The sequence below is a fragment of the Musa acuminata genome, chromosome BXJ2-5, assembly GCF_036884655.1.
Source record: "Musa acuminata AAA Group cultivar baxijiao chromosome BXJ2-5, Cavendish_Baxijiao_AAA, whole genome shotgun sequence".
Lineage (NCBI taxonomy): Eukaryota > Viridiplantae > Streptophyta > Magnoliopsida > Zingiberales > Musaceae > Musa > Musa acuminata.
The window spans coordinates 12,298,257-12,325,938 of NC_088342.1; the positions used below are offsets into that span (position 1 = coordinate 12,298,257).

The 27,682-nt window shown below is 36.1% G+C and overlaps 2 protein-coding genes and 1 long non-coding RNA gene across 7 annotated transcripts; 2 read left to right on the forward strand and 1 right to left on the reverse strand.

Annotated features, from left to right (window-relative positions):
- Nucleotides 1–4,781: 4,781 nt before the first annotated feature.
- LOC103973169 (BOI-related E3 ubiquitin-protein ligase 1) lies at nucleotides 4,782–6,873 on the forward strand. Of its 5 annotated transcripts, none has more exons than XM_009387665.3 (4): nucleotides 4,782–5,310; nucleotides 5,566–5,650; nucleotides 5,732–6,096; nucleotides 6,195–6,873. In XM_009387665.3, the coding sequence occupies exons 2-4, from the start codon at nucleotides 5,587–5,589 to the stop codon at nucleotides 6,696–6,698; spliced, it is 933 nt and encodes a 310-aa protein (XP_009385940.2). In that variant the 5' UTR covers nucleotides 4,782–5,310; nucleotides 5,566–5,586; the 3' UTR covers nucleotides 6,699–6,873. The 5 variants fall into 5 exon arrangements, with proteins under 5 accessions (XP_009385940.2, XP_064964969.1, XP_064964967.1 ...); XM_065108897.1 differs by having other exon boundaries at nucleotides 4,782–4,965; XM_009387668.3 differs by having other exon boundaries at nucleotides 4,787–4,941.
- A 3,301-nt stretch (nucleotides 6,874–10,174) lies between these two features.
- LOC103973171 (uncharacterized) lies at nucleotides 10,175–10,855 on the forward strand. The gene is made up of 2 exons (XR_010486631.1): nucleotides 10,175–10,385; nucleotides 10,479–10,855. It is a non-coding gene; the product is annotated as an uncharacterized LOC103973171 (long non-coding RNA).
- A 2,002-nt stretch (nucleotides 10,856–12,857) lies between these two features.
- LOC103973172 (casein kinase II subunit beta-1) lies at nucleotides 12,858–18,067 on the reverse strand. Its single transcript, XM_009387672.3, has 5 exons — nucleotides 17,526–18,067; nucleotides 15,728–15,946; nucleotides 13,808–13,917; nucleotides 13,561–13,726; nucleotides 12,858–13,194 (listed from the first exon to the last, which is right to left on the reverse strand). Exons 1-5 carry the CDS (start codon nucleotides 17,740–17,742, stop codon nucleotides 13,064–13,066), a joined length of 843 nt encoding a protein of 280 aa, XP_009385947.1. The 5' UTR covers nucleotides 17,743–18,067; the 3' UTR covers nucleotides 12,858–13,063.
- Between the last annotated feature and the right edge of the window lie 9,615 nt (nucleotides 18,068–27,682).

Below are 27,682 nucleotides of genomic sequence, written 5' to 3' on the forward strand. Positions count from 1 at the left end.
AGAGGTGCTCTTGCTCCGTAATGTCGACAATGCTCCTCGACCAACATGGCAGTGGATTGGTTTTGACTGGCATAGTTTTATTTCTGTGTTCTTGAACGGTGGTAAATGATGGCATAGTTTATCTCAACAACCCTTTGTCTTCCAAAAACATACACACATATATGTTTGTACATCTCATCGGGTGAGATAATACGTGAAGAAGACTGGCACATCCTCGTAGAGTTCGTCTACTACAGTCCAGCTGGGAGGCGAAGGAATCCTGACACTCTTTGCTGTTCCTGCAACTAAGAAAATGTGAAACATCGAGATGCATGGAAGAGTTATTGGTCTGATGATGGAGCGAGAAAGAGTAAGAATATGACTAAGAATCTGATGCAGCTACACTTCTCCATGCCTCCTTTCTTTCTTTCTATGGCGAGCATGCTTCCCATACTGATCAGATCTGTTTGGGTATCTTCTCTCTTCCTCCGAGACATTATTGGAGGTATGTGAGTTGGTTTCATCAACTTCCATGAATTTTTAGCGATTAAAGCTTTGTCACATGAGGGCCTACAATGCATTTGAGTCTGGGTGATGGAAACAGGGGATGGATGTTAGCCATTAATAATGGTGTTGCTATTGGAAAGCCATCACCGCTTTGCTGAAGCATCTGAGCAGAGGAAAAAAGTGGTGCAAAGCGAAGGAACTGATGTTCGCTTTACATAAAAATCTGCGCATGGAGTACAGTCACAATCTCACATAATAATATGATACGTGTGTTGGAATTATGATTCATGGGAAATGGGCAATTGGCTTCTTCGTATTGATTAATACGGAAAATTTAATTTCTTTTACTTTGTGAAGAATCATTGGCTATTAAAAAGTTATGCGATATTTGATGTGAAGGATCTGAACATTAAAAAAGAAGAAGAAGAAGAAGAAGAAGAAGAAGAAGAAGAAGAAGAAGAAAAGAGTCAGTCATCTGACTTTGAAGATGTAAATAAAGATTTTGATTCCCGAGGACTTGTAAACGCAGGAAATGGTAGTCATGTGAAAGCTCTAATCTTCAGGAGCGGACTGCAGCAATCATTTCGTTAAACTACTTATATCTTTTCTCCATTTCCCATGACAGGGAGATGGATGTGTCCCCGACAACTTGCTATACTCCTCTTCACACTCTTCACCGTTGAACAGGATTGAAATGACATGCACCAGGAAACATAAGAGCTCAGAGCGCCCCACCGATTGCGCCTGCAAAAATGGACTTGATTGGACCGAACAAGGTACTTGTGATCGTAGAGTTAGAATGACTGTGTTGAGGCTACCAACAAAGCAAAGGGAAATGTAAGAAAATTTTCATAAGAATCCTCCTGTAAAATATATTCTATGTTGCATTGGGTTAAATTAGTCTGTTTCAGCAATTTGACTTGAGTGTGTTTTTTCTCTCTTTTTAAAGAGAAAGAGATTTAAGTGCTTGGTCTGCATCTTGAAAATACATTGGACACCAAGATCAACAAAATTATACTTGTTTTGTTTATTCAGTCAATTAATTGTATAGACAAATTATGTACTGCATGATTTTAGCTCCCTGATGAATGAGTTAGTGAGTCAACAAGGTAAGGTACTATTGAGAGTGTAAAAGGTGAAATTGCCCATACAAAACAATCACTTCCTTTCCAATGGGACTTTCCAACTATCTTGTCTTTGACTTGTGTGAGGAAATCACAAATTAAGTGGTTGTTCATAGGTACATGTAAAGAAAATTAGCCCCAAAAAATTGTTGAAACTTAGAGAGCTCAATACAATCATCATTCTCGCATGGATTCAAAATCACAAACAATGAATGGACCACAATCTGTCCGCAACATGAAATGGATCCTTTTGTTCAGTAGCAAGGCTGATGAATATATGAGCAAAACTTGAGCTAAAGCAACTTCACCGGTTATCCTGTAAGAAAGAGTTGCCATATCCACCCTTGTCTCATCTTCAAGTCTTGGCCATGACACAGAAAATTTGGAACCTGTCGAGAGAGATTGCAGTGTCTGTTTGACAAATCAACTGATGGAAGAGTCTGGTGAGCAGAAAGTGGACAAATACAATAGGAGACTAATTAGACTTTTGGCTCAGCATGGGCATATCCTCTGTCACAATTCATCTCACCTTCGGAGTTGATCGTTAAAACCTATGTTTCTGAACCATGACTCCATGAGAGGTCATGTTCTATACATATTTGTCAAAACATGCAAACAAGCTGATCGATCTTCCCTCTCTATTATCTTCACTGCTTGAGTAAATGAATGGCTAATTTGCTCCATGTGAAACGGAAGCATTTTGAGTGTTGGAGCTCACTTGCATTATATATGCAAACATCTCATGGTTGTTTAGAGTGAAAGATGAAAACTTTCACTGTAATTAATACATTAGGAATAGAAAAAGAAAGATATATCTGAAAAAAAATAAGACAGAGACTTTTCTTTACATCAAAATTCCATCATCAATCAATCTTCACCATTTTGAAGTTTAACAAGGGGAAAAAAAATTATTATTATTATTAGCTGATTGCAAACAATTGGTTGTGAAGTTGTCATTGCATGCCATATCTCATCACTGACCCATTCCATAAATTATTCTTCACGCCTAAATCTGTCAGAGGTGCATGATAGGCAGACTAGATAGGGAGAAATGGAGTAAATGCAAGAAGCCAAGCCCGTCCAACCCCACCCGAGAAATGGGTGATGCGTTGCTCTCCTTCCCTCCTCTCCTTTCAAGTACCTAATGGATCTCTTCAATACTGCCACCCCCTCCCTTTCCTTTTCCTGTGTGAGAGCTACTGACCGCACAGCAGCACCAAATCCTCTTTGGTTGCAGTGATAGTTGCCAGAAGGAGCTGCTCCTTAATGGATGGATTCGATGCTCCATGACAACTACCTCACTTTGAAGTTACTGCGTCCTGTCCAAAGGTCCCCCATGCATGCTGAAGGAATCACATCAGGCCGTAGTTCTCTGAGCCTTTAGCTGATGCAGTCCTGAAATATACAATGTTGTTGATATCAGTGCATCTTGAAACAACAAGTGATTGTCTTACAAGAAGAGAGAGAGAGAGAGTGTGTGTGTGTGTCTTTCTACTAACTCGAAAGAAAAGGAGAGTATGCAGTAAAGACAAATAAAACACTGAATGATATGTACTCGATATGTATGTATATTTATACATTTGTTTGGATCAATTTATATCAACATCAACCACATTACCCGCCGCATTTATATTTCTACTAATTAAAACCAATCTGAACCAAAGCAGATCGGACGTAGCATCAGCTAGAAAAATTATTTCAAGCTAAACGAACCGTGATCGAGTTCTTTGCTTTGCAACAACTATCTATCTATCTATCTATCTATCTATCTATCTATATAAACAATTAGTCATTGCCGAAGATCTTGGTGGGGTCAACTCTATGGATCCTCTGCATCCTATTGCATAGTTGAAATTTCGCATCAGTTTTGCATCACAAAATAATGTGTCACTGTATCTATCATGCAATTTTTCCTTTCATTTTATCTGGTGGACGAATATTTAATTTATGTGATAATTCAATAACAATTATAATGGCTGATTGTCCGAGAAAATATCTTCTTTTGAGTTTTTCCAGGATAGTACCCATTTTTAAAATTTTCAAACCATCATCCTCTATTTCAAAAATTTTAAAAATACCCCTCAAAAGCTGTTGTAGTGTTTTTCCATTCAATCCCACAAAAAATTTTGGCCAACTATTATTTATAGTGTTTTGTGGGTTATTTTTTTATCCATAAGACACCATATTGTATTTTTTAGATACTATATAATAATTTTGTTTTAAAAATACTATGATCTCAAAAACATAGTATACTATTTTTTTTAATAGTATATAATATCTTTTAAAAAATACTATATAATATTTTTAAAACACTATATAGTATTTTTGTGGATAAAACCATGTAAGTAGTTAGGAAAAAAAAATTGGATTTGAGCGAGAAAAAATGATAATTTTTTAAGAGATTTTTGGAACATTACAAATAGGGGGTGATCAGATCGTATGAGTATTTTGAAAAAGGAGTACCATATAAGAAAAACCTAAAAAAATAGTATTTTCCAAAACAATCGCTCAATTATAATTCAAAATTTATATTCTATATTAAATTAAAATAATTTAAATTTTATATTTATAGATTTCATTAAAACATTCTTGGCCCTCTTTTTTTTCTCTCTCTCTCTCTCTCTCTCTCTCTCTCTCTCTTGACTATAGATAGTATCTATTGGTATCTTTAACACATCTCCATACTATCTTATATGTTCCTGCCTGATTTTGTCTTTCATCAGAGCTACATCTAATTGTTCACTTATGTAGTAATTCTAATATTTTAATTCTTCTTTAATACTTTTCATTTAGAGCATTCTATATAATTGTTGACCATTTTATTTTTTGCTACATAATATGCATATTTCTTTATTACATCATATAAATTCCATGATAATATACACAAGTACTCATCCATTAATGACATCGTTGCATAAATTTATTGCGGTATTCTTATTGTTCTTGCTACGTTTCTTATTTGTTTAAACTGAAACTTGCATGACTGATATCCTTTTCACAAACCATTTGATTTCTTCGATTTATCCATCATAATAATAAAGTGGGATTAATCCAAGCAATAACAGTGGTCAATCTGATACCATTTTACCTTGTTCTGATTGAGAAAGAGACGCGTGAGAAGCAGTTAATGTTAGGCCGAGCATATTAAACCTACAGTTCTTCACATTTCCAAGACAATGGAGGAAGGAAAAAGGAAGGGCTGTTGGTTTGCCTGGACAAACCTTGGAAGCTAAGAAAGAGAAAGACTAACAACGGCAAACACTTGGCACAAGAAACAAAGTATGGAAGGCAATCCAAGCAGCTACTACTTCAAGCACAATGACTGTCCCTGGTATTTCTCCCATGCACAGACAAGGTCACACCCTTCTTTTCTCTCTCTCTCTCTCTCTCTCATGTGCCTACTGCATCATCGAAGGCAAACTGGCCTAGGAAATCTCAACACAAAATGAAACAGTGCTGCTGAGGAAGGTGGATCCATTCAAACCAAAAGGAAGGAGATTTGTATGGTTAGCAGCAGCTCACCATCTCTCTCCACTCCTCTTTGTTGTGAGTGAGAGAGCAATAAGAGCAGGCCATCTTTGGACTCTTTCGATCGTTCCGAGCGCATTTATCTCCACTTCGTTGCGTACCCTTTTTTCTGCATTGAAGTGAAGAGGACGCCGAGGGAGGTGGAGGAGAAACAAGAGCAGCAGCATCTATGGTAGTTGGCATTGAAAGCTTTTGCTTCTGATTCCTCCTCTTCATCTGCCTCTTTCTTTCGTCGCACACCTCTCTCTCTCTCTCTAGACAAGTAATGATAGTTCGATCCTGATACCCGTGTAACTTTCCTCGTTCGAGTTTGCGGTCGAGTTCCGATCTTGATCGGTTTTATAGATGATTTCCCATTAGTTTCTGTGTGAAAGGTCGAATCTTGAGTGGTTTCCTTGGGAAATTTTTGGTTGCTGGATTGACGCAGAAGCGATAGGAGGAGAAAGAAATGGACTTTCCTCGTGCCGCGCCTGGTTTCATCGATCCGTCGGAGTTATTGCTCGCCAATGGAGGTGAGATGAGGCAAAGTTGGCTCCTTTTTGGTCTGCTTGAACGGTATGTTGTGGGTTTCTGAGGTTTGTTTCATCTAACAGCACCGCCGAATCCGAGGAAGAGAGGTCGAGGAGGCATCGGGTTCCCGGAGACGCCGCCGCCGCCGCCACCGCAGCTGCAGCAGAACCACCCTGTCGACCTCCTCTCGCTGCAACCACAGCGTCCATCGGCCCCGCTTTCGCCTCCGGCGCTTGTGAGCTTCGCCCAGCACCAGAGCCACCCTTCTCTCCGAGTTTCCACCGGCCTCCGACTCTCCTTCAAGGATCGATGCCAGCAGCAGAACCAGAAGCAATCCAACCCTCTTCTATCTTCTTCTTCCTCCTTCCTGTCCTCCCTTCTGTCCGAAGAACTCTCCACCCACATCAATCAACAGAAGGGCGAAATCGAGCAGTTCCTTCACGCCGAGGTACTATTCTCTCCTCCTGCCTCTCCCGGATTGCTTTGGCTCCTTTGGTCTTGGTAATAAAGAGACTTAAAGATTGGATTTTTCATCCTCTATGGCAGTCAGAGCAGCTGCGACGGGGGTTGGCGGAGAGGCGATGGAGGCACTACCGGTATCTATTAAGCGCAGCGAACGAGTCAGCTGCCCGGCGGCTACGAGAGGAGGAAGCGGAAGCGGAGCGGGCGGCGCGGCGGAGCGCCGAGCTCGAGGGCCGCCTCGCCCGCCTCCGAATCGAATCGATGGCATGGAAAGCCAAGGCCACGGCCGACCAGGCAACGGCAACTTCCCTCCAGGTCCAGCTCCAAAAGGCTGTCGCCACCGCGGCCCAGGCGCGGGGCTGCGAGGCGTCGCCGGCCGAGGACGCCGAGTCGGCCTTCATGGAGCCTCACCGAGTCGAGCAGGGGCGGGCTTGCCGCGCCTGCCGGGAGCGCCTGGCCTCGGTGGTGCTCCTCCCCTGCCGCCACCTGTGCCTGTGCGACGCCTGCGACGGCGGGGGAGGCCCGGTCGAGTCGTGCCCGGTTTGCCGATGTGGCAAGGCCGGGAGCGTCCGAGTCTACCTCACTTAAGACTGCAAATCTCAGCCGTTCAAAAGATCTCCGTAAACACAAAAAAATAAAAATAAATCACACAAAAAAGGGATTAGAAAAAGACAGTCCGACGCTTAAACTCTTTTTCTAATCAGCTTTTGCAAACAAGATGATGAGCATTACTACTAATTAATTCGATTTTATTCGAATTTTATTTTTTTTTCTTAATTTGTTTCGAATGTGCACCTTCGGCCGTTTGATTACCATCATGTGGCAGAGAACCAGGAAGGCCCATCGATCGTCTAATGGGCCGGCCCAACCCATATATGTATCGTATGCCTGCAATTTGGACTAGTGCTTAGCCAATCGATCTAATTTGTGTTGATCAAATGCTTGTTTGACGTGCAATCTTAATGGGTCACACATCATATTAAGAGGGTCAACATTCATATCTTCGTAGTAATCACCTATTGCATTATTTAAGAAAACGACGAAGAGTGGAAATTTTGCATGATGATGCCAATTCCAATAATAAATTGCGGCGATAATGAAATAAAGTATTGATGGTGATAACGATTGATAATTGATGATGATGATGATGATTGTTAGTCGACAATGGTATTAACATATTAGCGATGTAAATGATAATTTACCGAGTCGAAATAAGAGTTTTCTTTGTATGAGTTAATTATTTTTGGTTTTTTTTTATAAAAAAAAATTCTCTCTGATGAATAGTTTCTTTAATGTTCAACAATCTCCATGTAAAGCAGTAACAAAGTCAAAATTAGGAAAATTATTCACAATCGATGAAACAAAGGAACAAATTAGGATGGATATTTTTCATAAAAATACAAATAACAGAAAAAGACAACAATTTCATGTATTATTTCATGTAGAAATGGAGAACAAAAAGTAAACAAAGAGTAATATGATAGATGTATTATTTATTTACTCAAATGGTAACTGATGAAACCGGGATTTCATCTTAGATCTTTGCTATCAACAATCAAAGTCTTACCAACAAATCTAGTTTGTTTCACTAATATTTCTTTGACGATTCTGAATTATTCATAGGAGATGAAAATTTCAGTAACAAGAGAATGATAGTTATTTCATTTTTGAATTGTGCAGTCATGAAAAATACTAAAAAAAAAAAGGATCATTTAGCCAAATAAAAACTCATTAATGTTCAAAAGTGACATCTGAGATAATAGCTTGAATCTTAATTGACACAACATTTTCTCTTCTTACCTTTCACCTCATGAACTTAACTCTTTCAAGATATATTTGCTATCTTGAACCACTGGTCTTCTCTGATCAGTGAATTGAATAAAGAACCAATCGATTGGGGAAACCTTGCTATGGATCCACTATAGTATTCCCTTGTTTCGACAAACAAGTATCAGTAGGAACACTGTCTCTTTCTAACTAAATGAGCCAAAACTTATGACTCTCCAACAAAAGTTCCAATGGATTTTTGGCCAAACATCTTAAATATAGTTCAAGTGAATCTAGTGATCACCTAATCAACGACCACAATCTTGGGATGTTTGAACTATGCTTTGTAAGGAATGCACACCAAACACACACCATGGGAAACAAAGAGTCTCCATCCATCCTTTGTAGGTGTTTGCTTTGATGAGTGAGGAGAAGAGCAAGAGGTTAGACTTTGCCTCATTGTTGGACTGTTGCGTCTCAACTGTTCATATACTGAAGCTGTAGAAATGAGAGAAACAGAGTTTGGTGATTTTGGACTCACCATCTTTCTACAAGAAAAAAGGGGACAAAGAAGACTAATTTATGTTGAGTAGAAAGTTGTGAAGGAAGAAAGAACTACAGCTACTGGTGAGATCACATCACTCTCTGATTTCATGATTTGGACAGGGTTTTGTTTCTTCGGTCCATCATGGAATTGGTAGAGATGCATGACCATAGTTATGAATCATTCAGTGTTTGTATATTCATGGATGTTGAAAGATTTAGTGATTTCACCTACACATCCAAAAGTCCATTGATGTTCCACATTTTCTATAAAGTCTATCCTGATATATGTTTGAAACCAATTATGGTCAGAAGCGCAAAGTTTATAACACATTTAAAAACCCAATGATGTTCAACATTGTCTATCAAGTCTATCTTGATATGCTTGAAAAGCCGACATACCATATCATAATCTCTCTCCTTGTGACTGTTTCATTCATTTTGCTTATTTCATCAAAAGGTATTTATGGTCAAAAGCACATAGCCAAGTTTTTAAGAAAGTTGTGTATAATGTGACTTTTTTATTAGGCTTTCTTCCTAATCTCTAACAAAAGAATATGGTGTTTGAGCAAATCATAGGTAAATGAATTATGAGAAAGGAATGCATATGAATGTAACAAATCAAGAAATGGAACTGGAAAGATTACTGTGCTAATCTATATAGTTCATAATTTAGTGATCAGAAAAGGGTTGGAAGTCAGTGTCAGGTTAGAACATGTATATATACATGTATATATACATGTATATATATACATTTATATACACATATATATATATGTAATTACAAAAAAGTGTGATGCTTTCATATAAATAATTGACAAGAGAACATGGGTAGCAGATCATTTAATACATGCTTTAGGCTGTGATGAAATAAAGCATTCACCACCTGTTCCAATAACAGTGTTCTTCTCCACTCAAAAGCATTGGCTTGAGACTTGGGCTTCCTTAAATCCCTCAGAAGACCAAAGTTGGCACAGATGTGGATTGATTCTGTCCATTCATGTGTCTCTGCTGCTGCCTCAATAAACCACTGAGAGACCATAAACTAAGCGACATCGAGTCTGGCGAAGAAATAAAAGATGTGTTCTTTTTGCAGGAATGATTAACTTAAGCTGACAACAAAGCTCTGCAGATGTTGTAGCTGAAAAATAATTTATGAGAATTAGCTTCTGTTGTTGATGTAATTACTCATATGATTTTCTTTAGAATAAGATATATATATATATATATATATATATATATAATTTAAATATATAAATATGAAAAAAAAAAATTTTAGATGACATGTATCAGTAATTTTGCTAAAATTGAAATCCTGGGAGATTGGGGGGATCTTGACCGACGGGAACCGGCTGGTGACGGTAAAAGCCGGGAAGAACAAAGAAAAGGGGAAGCAACAACGATGGCGTCATAGTCACGTGAGGATTGTTCTGGACGGGTTTGGCGTCGAGTTCGGGCTCCGCACTCCCTTTAACTACGAGAATGCCACAGCGTCAGGTGCGAACTATATATATATATATATATATATATATATCACTGGGAGAGCTTTCAAGAAGCTTAAGGATTGATCGCGGCGTTACGCTTGTCGATCGCTTGGCTGTCCATTCCAACTCGATTAGACGAAGACCAAAGCCGCGATTATTCGCAGTCCACCTATTCGTCGTGGTTCCGAGAGACCCACCATTATTGGAACTCCCACCCTCCTCTTTTTATGACCCGCCCCACCACCCCCAAGAGGAGCCGCCGTAGAAGCCTTGAGATCACCATGGACTCCTCTCGCTCTTCCTCTTTCTCTTCCTCTTCTCATGGATCGCTGAACGACGCCGGCCCCGAAGCAGGCAACAGCAGCGCCGCGTTGGGAAGGCTGTATTATGACGGCTTCGACGACGAACCGCGTCACTTCTTGGACTGCTGCTCCCTGTGCAGGAATCCCCTCGCGAGCAACCGCAACATATTCATGTACAGGTTGGGTGTGCAACCCTCTTTGTTGGAGTCATTTGTCATCTTCGTGGAGAGTGCTGGTGTGGGGTGAGTGGATTGATGGGTAGTTGGTTGCAGAGGGGACACGCCGTTCTGCAGCGAGGAGTGCCGGCAGGAGCAGATCGAGATCGACGAGGCCGGGGAGAACAGCCGGAAGCTCTCCGTGAAGGTGTCCAGGTCGAGGAAGGAGCGGCGGAAGAGTGGCGAGTCCCAGAAGATTCACGTCTGGGCCGACACTGCCGTGGCTAGGTAAACTACGGCACACTCGATATAAAGCTGTGGGTAGTGTACAAGGTTGAAACCCGAGAGGAGTGGCAAAGAGGAAGAAGCTCTTTTGCTTGCATAGGGCGACGAGTGTTGTAACCTTTGCCTGGGTTGAGACTTGTTCTTCATCGCTTTTCTTACTGTTTGTTGTTCTTGATGAAGTGGTAATCGAGGCTTTGATCCCTCTCTAATTCTGTTGTCTGATGACTTAACGCATAAAGAAACTTAAATGCTAAATTCGTCTAGGTTTCGACTGGAGAAAACAACAAACACCAACATCTGGAAGGTGACGGACGAGCTAAACTACTTGAACATAAGTCTACTTCATAGTGGATTGATTAAGCTGTCAACTTAAAACTGTTGTTGTTCATGCTGGGAATCAGGTCGTATCGTACGAGAAACAAGTGTAATAAGCAAACATCGGAACCTAGCCCACTGGTTTCTCCTTTAATCTTGCATGTACTGACTGTTTCAGCATAAAAGGTTCAATGAGGGCACACACATTTTTACGAGAATAAATTCATTGAGAACACATATCCTCGGACATGAAACCAAATTAACTTTGAGATGGATTTCGTTTCCGCTTGACATGTTGGATGAGCGGCGGTTCTAACATGACGAAGACCATTCAATTAGGAGCAGGTCAGTGAGGTGACAGGCGCCGGTAAAAGTGTTCCCTCATCAACCTTGCAACAACGCACAAACACCTGCCATGTGTCGACAGATACGACGTATCTGGTGTACTATTGGTCTCACTCCCTTCCGCGTGTAAAATGAGACATTATATGAAACAGTGAAGTTGGCGTTTTGACATGTAGTTTTAGGATATAAAGAGAAATAATTTTTGTGTATAAACAAATATTAATAGGTCATAAGATATACGTAAAAAATCTCTTCAATATGAAGGGTAAAAATCACGTGATAAATTAGAGATAATTTATTATAATAATAATAAATACATAAACCTTAATCTCTTATCTAAAATCCTAACAACAATCACAAAAGAATAACTAAGATACAAGGATCATGTCACTATGTATAATATCTAAATCCTCCCTAATTCTCTTCAAGTAATCATAATAAGAATTTACTGTAGATCTGATTTAACCTGAGATGAAAGCATTGTTAGATGATTGCGAACAATCTCTTTGTATTATCCTTGTTTTTTTCCCTTTCTTTCTCTTCCTTTTCTGTCTTGTTCTTCTCCTTTTCTTTGAAATCTCGTGACTACAAAAAACTATACTCCCCTGATATAAATTAGGATTAGATTAAGAGGGAGTGAACTGATAAAACCCACCTTAAACTGAATATGGGTTATCAACCCAACAATGAGAACCTATGTGACCATTCCATGAGACTCCGCAAAAGTTCATGAAGCCAATTCCACATCCAATAGCTTCATCCCTCTTATATTATGGCATCTGTTGATAACTAAGAAGAAGAAGAATATAGATCTAGCATTCAATGAACATGAAACAAGCAACGACGGTTACAATGGCATGACAGAACAGGCCAATCACTGTTATGCTGTGGTTGACAGAACAGGCCTTGCCTCTTATGTTATCTCCATCTTACAACAGGATTTTATGTACGAATTTTGTTTCTATAAACTAATGCAGCCCCCAACACTATCGCCCAACCGCATGCTTCTGTCCCCGTATGATGGGATTTACGATGATCTTTTTGGAGGCATGATCTAATTATTCATATAAAAAACACAACTTATCTCTGAAGAGGAGTTGTTGATGGTTAACCACATTAATATCATACATCACAGCAATTTTACTATCAAATTTACGCCACACACACCGTAAAAGAAGATATTAACTAGTCATTGGTCCCAAGTGTGGTCGTCGAAATAAATGCATGTCACAGTTCAAATTACATTTTACCACATAAAAAAGCATATTTCGAAGAAAAGCATACATCAAGATATACTTGATGCAACAGGCAAGGGAGCATTCACTCTTTTCAAGACGTAAGAATAATTTACAGCCTACAATCTCAGCAGCGGTACACATCTATAACCACGCAGTGTAAGGAAAAAAGCACACACATATATAACCACAGAAAACTCTGAAATTATTCCTATTATTAGTGTCATGGTGTTGTAGAAGGTATCTAGATATTAAAACACCTACATTAGATTACTGTCAAATAAACAAAAAAGTTACAAGAAAAGCAAAAGGTGGCTAACCTTGCAAATTGAGACATGGAAATTAATAATCAACCATAAAAGTTACACTTGCACAGTCGTTACAAGATTAAAATAAAACAACTTGAGTTAGGACAACCCAAAGTAGATATTATCCCAAAAGCAAGGATAGGTTAACACTTTCTACTTCTGAACCCCCTCCAGATACAACAAAATTCTCTTTGTTTGGCAGCTCAGCTCCAATTCATGGTTTGTGAATTTTGAAGCCAAATACCCTGGGAACATACCGTTGTGATGGCTTTTGTGGCTTGAGGTGCCCGTAAGTCATCAGAAACAGGTGAGGAAATGTTGTCCCAAAGTAAGCTCCATCGATATCTAAGCAAGGTCAATTGAATTTCAAATTTTCATTAGAGGTAACTAAACTGAGCAGCTAATGTACATCTCTTTGTTACTTAATTGAAAAAGCAATTACTAGATAGTGTAAACTCCAGGAGAGAATACATGTAATAACTAATACAGCAACCCATGGATGGTTATGGTTTCAAATTACATCATTCACTGTTGCTCTATATGCAAAAGTATTCCAGGACAAGGGCCAAAAATAAATTATGTATTAATGGAAATTACAGTAAGGCAGAAATCATGTAAGCAAAGCAGCATATCAAGAGGCATATACTATTTTAAAGATCTTGTCATAATACGACCAATTTGAACAAAATTTGCTAAGTCAAAAAAGGATACTGCCTTGATACTTCGATCTTGGATAGTATACATCTTCACATTTGGGACAATATATTTTCACAGTACTTGATCGAGGTATGTCCGACTGCCCAAGAGGAAGACAGGGCTGGCCACAACAGTAGACTCGAGGGCATCTTCCAAAATCATAGTTCTTGAATTTCTCTAGCTACAGAAATTGTCACTACCAAGTGTCATTGATGACAAACTAAGAAACCATAAACATAGAGGACAAAATACAAGACCTTACCATAGCAGCCATCCCTTTACTGGTTAATATATATCGAACATGAATCAAACCATAAAGCATCTCTGCTGCTGATTCAACTAGCTCGTTTTGTTCCTCGGTGAACATGTCTCCTGCCCATATGTAAAATTCATTGAAATTGTCAACAATTTCCAGCCAAAGAAGCATGCATAAATTATCAGCGCAATAAGGCAGTAAAAATAGTGATGAAAATATAAAGAAATAATGAGGTACAAATTGCAAGGCTCTCTATCAGAGTTTAATGTATAAACTTTTTGTTCACATATATATTACTTCTGGCACTTTTCTCTTTTTCTCTGTGTTGTCTATATGGTTGGGTTGAGGGTGGGAGAGGGATGGTTTGAGCAGGCTTGTCAGCAACAGACAGAAAACATCAGCATGGGAGGAGGAGATAATTCCCATTCCAAATACCACAAATAGTATTCAGAAGGCATAAACTACTGGCAATTAATTAACAACCCCAAAAAACACCAGTTATCACAACACTCCTTAGTCTACCAGCTGACCACTGCATATTATCAGTCATCTCTCTACGTCAAGCACTGCCACTCTCTGAAAAGAAATTGTTGTTTACCCAGAAACATATAACATTGATTTCTATATGTTACATCAAAATGAGTAAGTAATTTTGCAGCCATCATTTCTAATCCAAATTCTAGATGGAGATTAAAATCTAAAACTAGAAAACACTGTCATAGACTTATGGAATCTTAAAGGTCCTAATAGGTCTGACAGTCGGTGCATATATGAATTGCCACTATTCTATCAATCTATTTCATGTTGCTATATGGCACATTACTATGTGCATCATGCATATTAAAGCTAGAAATTGTTGACCCTGAGAAAGTCCCAAATTTCACAGAAATGAAAGGAAAAAAGGGAAAATTTTGTGAAAATCCCTCAATCATGTAATTTGTGGGAAACAATAGTCAATTTGTGATAGTTGTCTAACTATAGTCTAAAAGAATTATTGCTGCAAAGCTACTTCCGTATATTTCCTTTTCAGTGATGTTTTCTACATAACCATTTCGTTTAAAAAATGGTTTTCACATAAAATACAGTTCATTTCTTATTTGTCTTTTGGTCAGGGGATCATCACTTTTCTTTGTATAAGTCTAGCTCCATATTTTCTGGGAGGGAAAACAATAACTGCAATACAAGGCATCTAAGTTACAGCTGATAGCTATCTTATAAAGAAAGAATTCATTGTCAGCAAATATACTTCTCCATAAAATTCAAGATATCTAAAGTACAGCTGAATGCTGTCTTAAAAAGAAAGAAATCATCACCAGCAAACATACTTTTTCACAACATTATAGTAATCTTGCAATGAAGGAAAGAAGCAGGACGTAAATGATAATGCTTGCTGAAAAGAACAAAAAACTTCACTGGTGAAGATACTAAAATTTCATAGTAGTACACTACTTTTGCAACAATGAAAGGAAAGCCCAATAAATCTCACCTTTGTATGTTTTATAACTTATTTGCTAGCTAGGGCTTTGCATCCCAAAAGATGGGTTAACATTCAAGTATTCCAAATAAAAGAAAATACATACTTGAAATAATGGTTTGCAAATTCTGATGGACTTTCAATTCCAAACTTTATCTGAACCTTTATGCCAAAACTTCGAAAGTAAAGAAACTATGATATGGAAGATCAATAAATCCAACAAGTTTGAGAAGGAAAGTTGTCTTTAAACTTTGCAGATGATGATAAAACTTTGAAGAAAAGTGTAACTAGCCTAAGTATTGTAACTGCCAAGGAAACCCAAAGCTAATAGAACACAGGAAATTATTAGGATCCAAAGCTTGGAATACCATTGATGTTTAGCCATTTGAGATAGAGCCAAAACAAACTTGCATTTAATTAGGCAAGTCTCTGTTACAGGCAAGCAAGATTACCATTGGAAGATTCCACGTCCAGGATCAAATCAAGAGCATAATCATAGTATGGGACTTGACTGCTTAGCCCACAAAGGTTGAAATCATCTTGTATGTATTCATCATCAACTTCGCAAAAAAACTCATTCCCTCTTAGGTTACAGAACCATGAAATCCAGGAGGTGTCTTCCCCATCAGAACCACTAACATCAGACTCTTCACTATCTGTTTCTGATTCTTCTGTGGCACCAGATATTGCAAAAATCAAAAAATACTTATAAGCAACAATATGACAAAAATCGTATAAGATAAGAATGAGTACTGTAAACAAGAAGAATATTAAACCTCGAATGATACCAAATTAACAACAAATATAAATAAAAACCAGAATATGTCAGGGAAAAAGGAGAACAAATAAAGAAAAAAAATCGTCATGGTTAAATGATAGCCCAACTAAGTCTCTTAAAGGGGTCCAAAGAAATGATGGAGATGCCTGAGATAAACCAACTCTTGCTGCTAAGGAAAAATTTAGCATTCCTCACTAACTCTAAGCTGCTGATTTTAAGACCTTTAGCAGTTAATTACTATACTTTCACAATTTCTAAAAATTTAAAATCGCTTTAAATCTAAAACTGCCAATCCAGACCAACACAGCAGTTAGATTGCTGACAAAAATACAGAAATATTTAATCCTTAAATCAATGACCCACTCGTGCAACAACTACGTTAGACTGAATGAGTAATTGAAGCATACAAAGATTCTTCTTGTACCTTTTAATCTGACAATCATCAGTCAAAGAAATCACTCTTTAGTTGGAAGTGAGTACCTTAATGAATCAAGATTGGGTAAACAATTGTTTTTACAATCCACCTCTTTCCTTCTTCCTTTTAGTTAAAGGGAAAACATCCGTTAGGACAGAAATCTGCAACAATGAATATGGTTCACCGACAGGCCGCATCCCAGCATGGCCAAAGAGTCACCTAAAGTTTAGCATGGTCGACGATCCAGTCAGGAATGTTTCCAAAGACAAGGTAGTAAAATCTCTACAAAGGTTTTTGCAATACATATTGCCCCAACCAATGGCTCGAACTAACGCTTCTACAAAAGTGAACCATTTTGCATTAAAAAAACTACTGTACTTCATCAACCAACATCTTTTTAAGCTAAAAAGTATCTCTTCAAGAAGATTGCATGAAAGTTGAAAAAAAACTACAAGCAAATTTTAGCTGTGCAATAAGATCCAGAAATTAACACCTTCATGATTACGCATGAACACTTGTATTTTCAAACTACAAAAAGAATTCCATAATACTTGTACACAAGGAACCTTTGGATCCTGAAATATGATATTACCTCACGGACTCAAAATAAGGATCTATGTCACTTGTTCATTAAGCAATATCACAACCAGACTTCTGTGGGAGGTCTCCTCCCACTCAATGTGTTACTAGTTGATTGTATCCTGTTCATCAAGAACAAGGGCAAGATTATGTCTAAACCTAATATGTTTACCAAACCAACTTATATTTGTCACTACCGTTTTTCTTATTTTGGGAAAGAGAACGCCGCAACATATGCAATTTATTTTCCCCAAATGCAACCGTCTCTTCGAGTTGCATTTGTAAGTAGGCATAAAAAAGTAAGAATCCAAACAGATATGTGGAAAAAAGAAAAACATAATCGACAACACCAAAGAGGTGAAATCTTAAAAAAAGAACAGTTCTTTTGAGACATTATATTGTCAAAAAAAAAAATTAAAAACAAATTCCAACATGGAAAAAAGATGGGAAGCCGAAATACAGAGAAACAAAAATTTACCATCCGAGAGCTTGCTCTTGGACAAGGTTCGATGCTCGGGCTGCTTCCCCGAGTTGACGGACGGCATCGACAGCCTACCCTTCTCCTTGCCGTTCAAACCCCTCGAAGTCGACGGCGAGGACCTCTCCAGATGCCTGTCGAGGGCATCATTGATCCGCTTTCGATCCGCGGCTCCAATCTCCACCTTCGACCCGCAACCTCCCCTCTCTCTATACATATCTCCCTCCTCTTCGATTCACTCACCACGTTTCTCCAAAAATGAAACGGCCGGAAATCGATTCACCATTCCATTCAAAAAGAAGATAAAAGGAAACCCTAAAATCTGGAGAAAACGGCAAATCTGGTGCTACGGAGCCCTCGATTTCGAGAAGAACGAGAAGAAATTTGGCGCAGACGGAGGAAAACCAGAAGAGGATTCCCGTTCCCAATTCCTCTCCTAAGGGAGGAGAGAGACGGAAGGGGAGAGTTGAGTACTCTCTGTCTGGGGTCGAAGTGCAAAGGGGGGGGGGGGGGAGAAGAGGCAGGACGAGGAAGAGGGGCACAAAAGTAAATAGGAGTGTCCTAGTTCGTTAAGATGCGTAAATTTGATGGCATCCTGACCGTTCCTTATGGGACGACATAGTTTCTGAGAGGTTTCGCTCGCGATTCATGGATTGCGCTCGGCCAACGTGCCCACGGTCCGGACGATATTGTTGACATGCCACATTTCTGTTGGCTGACTCGGTACGTGGTGCAACGGACCAAATTCCAACAATAAATCCCTCGTTTAATTTTGCTAATTAAAATTAATGTTAATTAATAAAAAAAGATGTTCAATTAGATACGGAGGAATTTGGAAATTCGTCGAGACTGGAACTGAGATCGCGGCATGAGAGAGTAACCCATGTAGCCTTGACCATGGTTCAAGAACCGAGGGTCTGGTTCCGATTTCCAACCACTAATTTTTTATTTTTTTCTAAATTAAAAATAATTTAAAATATAAAAAAAATTATAATTTTATTTTTTAAATTAAAAAAAAAAGATGTATGTTTAATATTATGACCATGTACATCTATAATGAGTGCAATCACATAAAATATTATTATAAAATAGATAAAATTATAAAATTTTTAATCACTTTTGATCATGTTTCAATCGTTCTTTCGATTAACATATCGAATAGTTAATCAGACGATCTCTTTCATCGTCTTGGTTCAATCATTAATACATATTTTATTTTAATTAATCAACTATCAGGATATATCTTACAACTTGTTTCACAACTATCATGTAAATTATTATTAAAATTAAAAAGATTGTTGTATATTATACTCACTATTCAAAAATAAGAAACTCTATATATGTAGTACTATCATTGTAATTCAAAAAAAACTTAGAAACATATCAAGCTTAGAGCTCGTCCGATGATCCTTTTAATTTTTTTTTTATCTTTGTAATAATAATTTCTTTGTAACCGTCAAATAAGTTAACGATCAGTTTTTTTAACTTCTATTCTAAACTTTTATAATAAATAGATAAATAATCTTAAGTCGTTTAATCTAATATAAGGATAAAAAACACAAGCAACTAAATAAATCGATAAATTGTTTTTTAAAAAATAATTTATTCATTTTGATTTCATTGCTATTTAAATCATTATCATTTTGGTATTCTTCTAAAGCACCAATAATATTAATATAATTAATTTTAAAAATATGAGTAATAGAATAATAAACATCAAATCAAGTATAGGTAGCATTATATAATTTATATATTCTTTCATAAACATTCCAATGTTTTGGATATAAGCTAACTTATCTAACATTATTTGTAATAAAAGTACATAATAATTTTTTATACTTTTAAAATTTTTTTAAGCAATTTATATGTATAATTTTATCAAATAGAAACATCCCTAGAAAATCTTTTGGGTCTTTTACTATTTAATATTTAAAATTTCCTTCTTGTATCCGTAAGTTTAAACCATGACAAGAACACCTAACACCCGAAAAAAAATAAAAATATGTTGACACACTTATTGTAATTTCATAATAAAAGCGGTATTTGTCGTTACACTCTCAAAACTAATTAAATTTTTTTAACAACCAAATTATATTCTTCTAAAATAATTTTTATTATTCTATAAATGTTATCGATTATATGTCATTCATCAAAACCTCTAAAAGCAATAATTTATTTTTACATGATCTAATCACTATCAATCTAATTATAAGTGATTCCCATATACAAGTGTATTTGCTAGTAATCACTCTAAATATCAGCACAAATAGAAATACAATTTATATTTTTTTAAAATATTGTGTAAAGTATGGGTAAGAGTAGTTTGAGGAATATGTTTGGCAACGATTCAAAGCCCTTTTCAATATAATCAATAAAACTGATTGTTTCATTAAAACTAAAAAAATAAATGTTTGATGGAAATTAATCTAGCTAATGCTTCACCATTTTTTTAGTAAAAAATTGAAAAGTGAGATTAATGGGGTAACTAAATATTTATGTTTAAATTTTTTTCATATTAGCTTATGTTGAATGTTATTTCTCACGAAAAGTTTCATATCCTTTTTTTTTTCAATTTAAAAATCTAATATGGTAGTTAAATATAACATAGAAGGTATCATTTATGTTTCATATATTTTTAAAGTACAATTTGAAGATGTGTTTGACTTATTTTGGTCGTCCTATCAAATTCCTTCGGCTTTAGCTAAACATTAATGTGTTAGCTTTCTTGGGTTATTGCCAGACTTTTATTTTCAGTGAAATAACGGCTTCCATTTGTCATAAAAAATCAAAGAGGAAGTTTAAGAGAGCATATGAGAGATTAACAATGTATTATAGATGCTTAATCCAATGCGAAAGGAATAATAAGTGGTTTGAAGTGGTATTTATAAGGTTTTTAGATTTTTTTTTCTAAAATGTCCCAAAACTAATTGTTATTTGGCTATAGGAAGGTGTAAATTTATTTTTTATATTTTAATATATTTGTAATTATGAAAATAACTAAATCACCCCTAAAATAATCATTATTATATGACTTTTGGGAGAGATAAACTAGTCATTTATCCCTCCTCGAACAGTCGGGTCGATTATTTGAGCCTCAATGGTTGGTCAATACTAACATTAATTGAGAGACCCCCACTTCCCCCTCCGGTACCAATGGTTCAAACCAGAACCAAAAATCGTTAATTTTAATTCTTAAACCGTTGATTTCAATTCTTGAATCGTCAATTTTGAAATTAACGGTTTTGGTTTTCCAAACTTAAAGAATCGAAACTGAATCACTGATTACAACCATGATAAAATAAAATAAAATAAAATAAACAATTGACATGATTAAAACATGAATTATACATTCGTCTAAGACACGATAATATACAAAGCGTCTAACATGAGGAAAAGTATCCTTCTGCACATAATGAGTTCCTCCCAGAAATGATGTGTCTATACATGAGAAAATAACATGTAACTCATTTGGCACCATACAAAATAAGATATATTAACGATTTTAAGTTGAACTCATCGTTATTATTCTGAACTCACTGAGCTCAAGTTGAGCTCTTAAGCTTCTTTGGACATTTCTAACTTATAATTATAATTATAATTAGGATCCTTTTATTTTTTTAAGTTTTTAAATAATATTTTATTAAGTTTAATTAGTTAAGTAAAAATCAGATAAAGATTTATTTAATATTTATTTATTATTAAAAATCTAAATTCTAATGGACTTTGAGTGGAACTCTATATATGTTTCTTTTCACCGATCAATGAAATATTATTCACTCTTTTCACAAATCCTAGGAGGGTGATCCCCTCGAAGTGATCATCCAAATTTCTCCTCTTTTTTCTATAATAAAACCCAAGAGTCTTATTATTTGATATCACAGCAACGATTCTTAACGTTTTTACTACAATTTCTCACAACACCATATTGCAGCTATCATCATCTAAAAAAAAAAAAAAAAGAAGAAGAAGAAGAAAGCCTCTGTTTCCTAACCACGGTCCTCGGCATCTCTACAACCGCCTCAACCATGCCTCCACCGGAGATGACACTGCGAGTAGTGTGCCTCCTAGTTGAGAGCAACGTGAGGGCAGTGAGCCTCGTCCCGTTCGACGAGAAAGGGTCATTGTCGTTGCTTCTCGGCCAGCGATCACCACCACTCGCCTCCTAGGTGCGATCCTCGCTACCTCCCCTTGGGTTGCAACCATAGCCACTCGACTATCCCTCCTCACGCTGATCAAAATAGGGTAACCATGACCGTCGAAGCCACCTTGTTTCCTCAATCGCTCGCGATCCTTCGGTGTCGCCAACCTATGAATTAAAATCATTTCAACTTAGACTAGAATGTCATCATTTATTTGAATGATGTTTTATTTCAATATGACATATTGATAGAGAGAGTTTAGTTTAAACTTCGTCATTAATTGATTATTATCATAAAAAAGGGGAAGATTATTGAATCTCGAATTTTGATGATGACAACTAGTTGATGACAGAGTTGAAACCAAACTCCCCCTATCAATATGTCATATTGAAATGAACCTTGAATTCAAGTCAAAGTAATTTTAATCATGAATCTCATCATATGTAATACACCATATACATCATTATAATAAAATAATGAGCATTACATATATAATCAAAGTGCATCATATCATGCATGATTCAAATCATCATCATACCTTCTCTCCCTTTGTCATCAACAAAAAGGAGAAGTGCAACTATCAATGTTTTAGAGATATGTAAGCTTAACAATTTAGCAAAATTTTCATCACTTTAGAACATGCAAGCCAGTGAGTTCTTTCTTCTCTTTTGAGAAGTGCAAGCTAGCAATTTTTGCTTCTTTTGCAATGCGTAAGCTAGTAAATTTTATATCATTTTACAACATGTAAGCTAGCAAATTTCACATCATTTTAGAATATGCAAGTGAGCAAGTTTTCTTCTCTTTGAAATGTGTAAGCTAGCAAGTTTTCTCCTTGAAATATATAAGCTAACAATACTTTCTCTCCCTTTGTTATTCTCATAAAACAAGGGAAGAATACAATATTAAAGTTCATTTCCCTTTACATTAATTTTCAAATCATGACAAAGATAAATAAAAAGGATAAATTTACATCAATATTTTAATCATAAAAAATAAAAGATCAAGTCATGAATACTAAAAGACCATGTATCATTTTTGATAAAATTTTCTTTTGTAAATAAAAGGAATGATAGGAAATGATCTTGATTTAAAAAGAAAACTCAAGCTATAAAAATCAAGAAATCAATATTATAATCCAAAAAATATATAAGAAGAGTTTATGCATTTTAGAGATTTAACATTTAAGCTAGAACTTTTGTTTGCCTAAATTTAACATTCAAGCTAATAATTTTCTTACTCCCCTTGGTCATTATAAGAAAGAAGAAGAGAGGAATAATACAACGATGCAATTCATTTTCTTCTAATATCAATGTACTAAGCATCACATAAGGTATACAACCATAAATATAAAGAATTTATACATAATAAAACTTAAGTCATAAATTATCAAGGTGTCAAGTGGCATATCATGGTTTCTTAGGACAAGTCTCCTCTTTAGTAAATAGCAAAAAGAATAATAGGAGAATAGAATATAAAAAATCTTAATTTATTATAAAAATCTTAATTCATAATAAATCTCAATTTATAAATATCAAGTGAAAGTATCAAGATTCGTTTGCATGAATCTCTTCTTTAGTGAAAAGGAACATAAGAGAATAAAAGATCTTATTCATGTATAAAAAATCTCAAGTTGTCAAGAGCCCGATTCATATATATATATATATATATATATATATATATATATATAAAATATCACAAGTTATAATTATTAAAATTCACAAGAAAAATCATGATTAAAAAAATCCTCTTAAATAATACGAGAACACATAATAGAATATCTTGATTCGTAAAATATTTCAAGTTATAATTCCGAGGAATCAAAATCATGATGTAGGGAAAAACTCATTTAAATTCAAATAATCAAAATTATCAAAATCACTTTCAAGATTCAAAATGACATAAGTAGATTTATCAATTTCTTATTGAAAAATCGATAAGATAGAGATAGAGAAATTTTCAAAATGCATTCCCTTTTTAGTTGTTTCAATTTGTATGGTTTATTTCATACAAGCATGCCTTATTTTTTTTATGCCATAATCAACACATGCATCATCGTTTAAAATCGAAAGAGTAAATTTTGTCATAGAAATCATCAAGATGTAGTACTTCAAATCATCGTACGTAATTAAATCATTAAATCATCAAGGATTTAAACATAAATTATTTTTAATCAAAATCATTTGGTTTGTTATAGTAATGCATTTTTCTTTTTTAGTGAATCTAACTCATTGCATTAACGGTAAGGAGTTTAACATACAATTATCACGCTTATTTTTAATTTTTCAAAATCACTAGAAAGAGAAGCATAAATTTTTTTTTTTGGGTATATTTTTACTAACTAATTTAAAAATAACTCATGAAAAGCATTAAGTAATTTCATAGTAAAGTAAAGGAGTTTCGGGTAAGTCATTTACCTCATTGTCGAGAGCTACCAAGGCATAGTTCACCACTTTGTCTTTGTTGGTTTTCTCCTCGTCTTTGGTGATGAATCTCGGATTTTGATGATAAAACTAATTGATATTGTTTATGATTTGATCTGCGTTTTGAGTGACTCAGGATGCTTCGATCAGGGAGAGACAATTAAAGCAGGAAAAACCATATTGGGCCAGAGTGGAATATGTTAGAAGATTGGACGTCGAGCCGAAGGATCGGTCGACGTATCGGTAGAAGGATTCGGGCCATGAGTTTGGGCATCGGGCCAAGAAGAGCAAAAATTGCATTAAGAAAATCGAAGTTGTGGAGGTCAACTAGTCGATTGGGCAATATACAGTAAAAGAGGACGATGCGCCGAAGAATCAAACGAAGCATCGATGAACCAATGACATGCCGGACAACATGATTCAAGCTTTGTAATAATTATCTAGATCGAAATAGGTTTTAAGTGTGCAGGATTAACTATGATAGCAAGGCATAAAGCAAAATGAAGTCCCGGAGTTAAGAACGAGACTTCTTTGGGAGTTCGAGAGTTCGTTGGAAGTCCGGACATTCATCGGAAGTTCTATCGGAATTGACCGAGAAGTCCAGGATCTTGCTAGAGAAGCTCATCGAAACTCGCCAAGAAGATCATCATGAAGTCTAGGAGCTTACCGGGAGTCCGCTGGAACATTGCCGAGAGATCATCAAAAGTTCGTCGGAAGCTCGTCGTAAGAAACCTAGACTTATGGACTTGTTTAGCTTAGTAAATATCTTAAAATTCGTAATTAGCATATAATTGGGTTGGAATTGGGCCAACTCAATTAGGGGCCAATTGAGCCAAGTTTAGTTTGTGTTGGGCCAAGTGAAAAGGCCCAAATAGTGACCCAACAGGTGGAATCGATATGACACAGTCTCCAAGACTATGTCAGGCAGTGGTACCGCCAGTCTGGGGGTGATACCATCCAGACTCAATCTCTGAGATTATCTGGTGGTGGTACTGCCAGTCTAGGCAGTGATACCTATAACACCCCACTTAGTCCTACATTGAAAGCGGGCAATGACTATAATTGGCTTATATGGGCTTGATGAGTGTACTATGACAACTCTCGCTTAAGTATTTTGGTCCGTGGTTGAAGGACCAAAATGGAGTTATTGGCCGGCTCATTAGACTCAGATCATGACATTTGGTATCAGAGCCGACGTAACATTTGGGTAGGGTAAGAGGGCTCGAGTAGGAAAGAGCTACCTGTAAATAGAGTCAGAGAACTCATCATGGCATGGAGCCACCACTGAGTTAAACTTCACATACACTATGCTAGGGTTCGATCTGGGTTATGTTGGGCTTTGACGAGGATATTAAGCTAATTGAGTGTGAGATAGTCTAACACCCCACTTAGTCCCACATCGGAAGTGAGCAATGACTATGATTGGCTTATATGAGCCTGATGAGTGTATTATGATAACTCTTGCTTGAGCATTTTGGTCCGTGGTTGATTAAAGGACCAAAGTTAGGGTGTAAAGGTTCTCTTCTAAACTTGTTAAAAGGAAGGAAGATTGTTAATGGATTTATTTTAAGCTCTTTAGTTATATTGCAAGAGTTTTTTTTAATTTCTTTGGATTTAAACTTATGGAATATCATTGAAAACGATTTTAAAAAGTCTTCTACTCCAATGAAAGAATGGAATGATTTGGAGAAGAAAACTTTTTCTTTAAATGCTAGAGCTATGAATGCTCTATTTTACCCCTTAGACAAAACTGAATTCAATCGAGTTTCTATTTGGGAAACGACTTTCGATATTTGGCACACTCTTGAAATCACACACGAAGACACTAGTAGAGTTAAAGACTCTAAAATAAATAGTTTGATGCGTGATTTTGAATTATTTCATATGAAGCCAAGCGAGACTATTGGAGACATATACACCCATTTTAGGATATTGTCAATAGTCTAAAAGCTTTTAGTAAAAGTTTTTCGAATCTTTAACTTGTGAATAAAGTTTTACAATCACTTTCTAAAAATTAGGATTCTAAAGTAACAACAATATAAGAATCAAAGGACTTAAACTATTTTCTGATTGAAGAACTTATTGGGTCTTTGATGACTTATGAAATGACTTATATGGCCCTTGAACTTGAGAACAACCTTCCAAAGAACAGGAAGGATTTGTCACTTAGAACAAATGAAGACCACTCGAGTGAAAGCTCAAGTGATGATGAACTCAAACTTCTCACTATAAAATTTAAAAGGTTCATTAAACAAGAATTAAAAAATAAAAATGAACTTAAAAAGAAGTTGCTAAAGAAGAAGAGAGCACCCAAGGTGGCTTGAAACGAACCGAATTCATCCAAAGATGAAGAACAAATTGATAGAGGCGAGGTGACAAACTACGCCTTAACTACTTTCGATGACGAGGTAACCAAAACTTCTTTGTCTTATTTCGAAATTACTTGATGTTTTTTTATAAATTATTTTTAAATTAGTTAGTAAATATAAAATTTATATCATGCTTCTTTTTCTAGCTAATTTTGAAAATGATAATGATAATTGCATGTTTTATGAAAATATAATAAAATATTAGATTTAAATCTAATGATTTATCCTATATATGTTTTTAAGAAAATAAAAAATAATGTGTATCTAAATTGATGATTTTTTTATTTTGATTGAAAATGCTTTATGAAATCATGTTTGATGATATCATGCTTAATGAGTTTATAGTTTGAAATTGTGCATGTTATACCTTGAAAACTTGAAACCATATTTTGATGTCATGCCTAAACTAGTGATGCATAATGATCATGCTTAATAAGTTTATATTTCAAAATTATGCATGATGATTTTTGTGATTCATGGCTTATTGATTTTTGTCACAATAAAAGTTACTTTTTTAGTTTTAAACAAGATGGATGATTTTCATATGAAAAACTTGAGCATATTTATATGAAATATAAAATGAAATACATAAAAAGGAAAATGTATGATCATTGGAATTAAAATAATAAATCAAATCTCTTGTTTAAAGAAGTCATATGTTTAATGTGTTGAATCTCAGATTTTGATGATGAAACCAATCAATATGTGTTTATATTTTAATCTACGTTTTGACTAACGCAGGATGCTTCGATCAGGATAGGACAATTAAAGCAGAAAAATCATGTTGGGCTGGAGGAACATGTCAGAAGATTGGACGTTGGGCCGGTGGATTAGTCGACGTATCGATAGAAGGCTTCGGGTCATGGATTCGGGCATCGGGCCAAGAAGAGTAGAGATTGTGCCAAGGATATCGGGGTTATGGAGTCAACTGACTGATTGGGCAATAGGCCGCAAGAGAGGACGATGCGTCGAAGAATAGGACGATGCGTCGAATAATCGGACGAAGCGTCGAGGGACCAATGACATGCCGGACAACTTGATTAGATGCTTAGGATTAATTGTCTAGATCGAAGTGTGTTTTACATGTGCAAGATTAACTACGATAGCTTGAAGACATAAAGCAAGTTTACCAGAGTCCGAAGAATCGTCGGAAGTGCTGCCGGAACCAACCGAGAAAGAATCGGGGACTTGCCAAAGTTTTTGGAAGTTCATCGGAAAGATCGTCGGAG

What these genes read in the sequence shown, in the direction of transcription:
- LOC103973169 (XM_065108895.1), top strand. Translation starts at nt 5,587, where the DNA reads ATGGACTTTCCTCGTGCCGCGCCTGGTTTCATCGATCCGTCGGAGTTA. An exon ending in GTTATTGCTCGCCAATGGAG is followed by an intron (nt 5,651 to 5,731) that starts GTGAGATGAGGC and finishes TTCATCTAACAG; the next exon opens with CACCGCCGAATCCGAGGAAG. An exon ending in AGCAGTTCCTTCACGCCGAG is followed by an intron (nt 6,097 to 6,194) that starts GTACTATTCTCT and finishes CCTCTATGGCAG; the next exon opens with TCAGAGCAGCTGCGACGGGG.
- LOC103973172 (XM_009387672.3), bottom strand. Translation starts at nt 17,742, where the DNA reads ATGTATAGAGAGAGGGGAGGTTGCGGGTCGAAGGTGGAGATTGGAGCC. An exon ending in CAAGAGCAAGCTCTCGGATG is followed by an intron (nt 15,947 to 17,525) that starts GTAAATTTTTGT and finishes CTGGTGCCACAG; the next exon opens with AAGAATCAGAAACAGATAGT. An exon ending in GTAAAGGGATGGCTGCTATG is followed by an intron (nt 13,727 to 13,807) that starts GTAAGGTCTTGT and finishes CAATTTCTGTAG; the next exon opens with CTAGAGAAATTCAAGAACTA.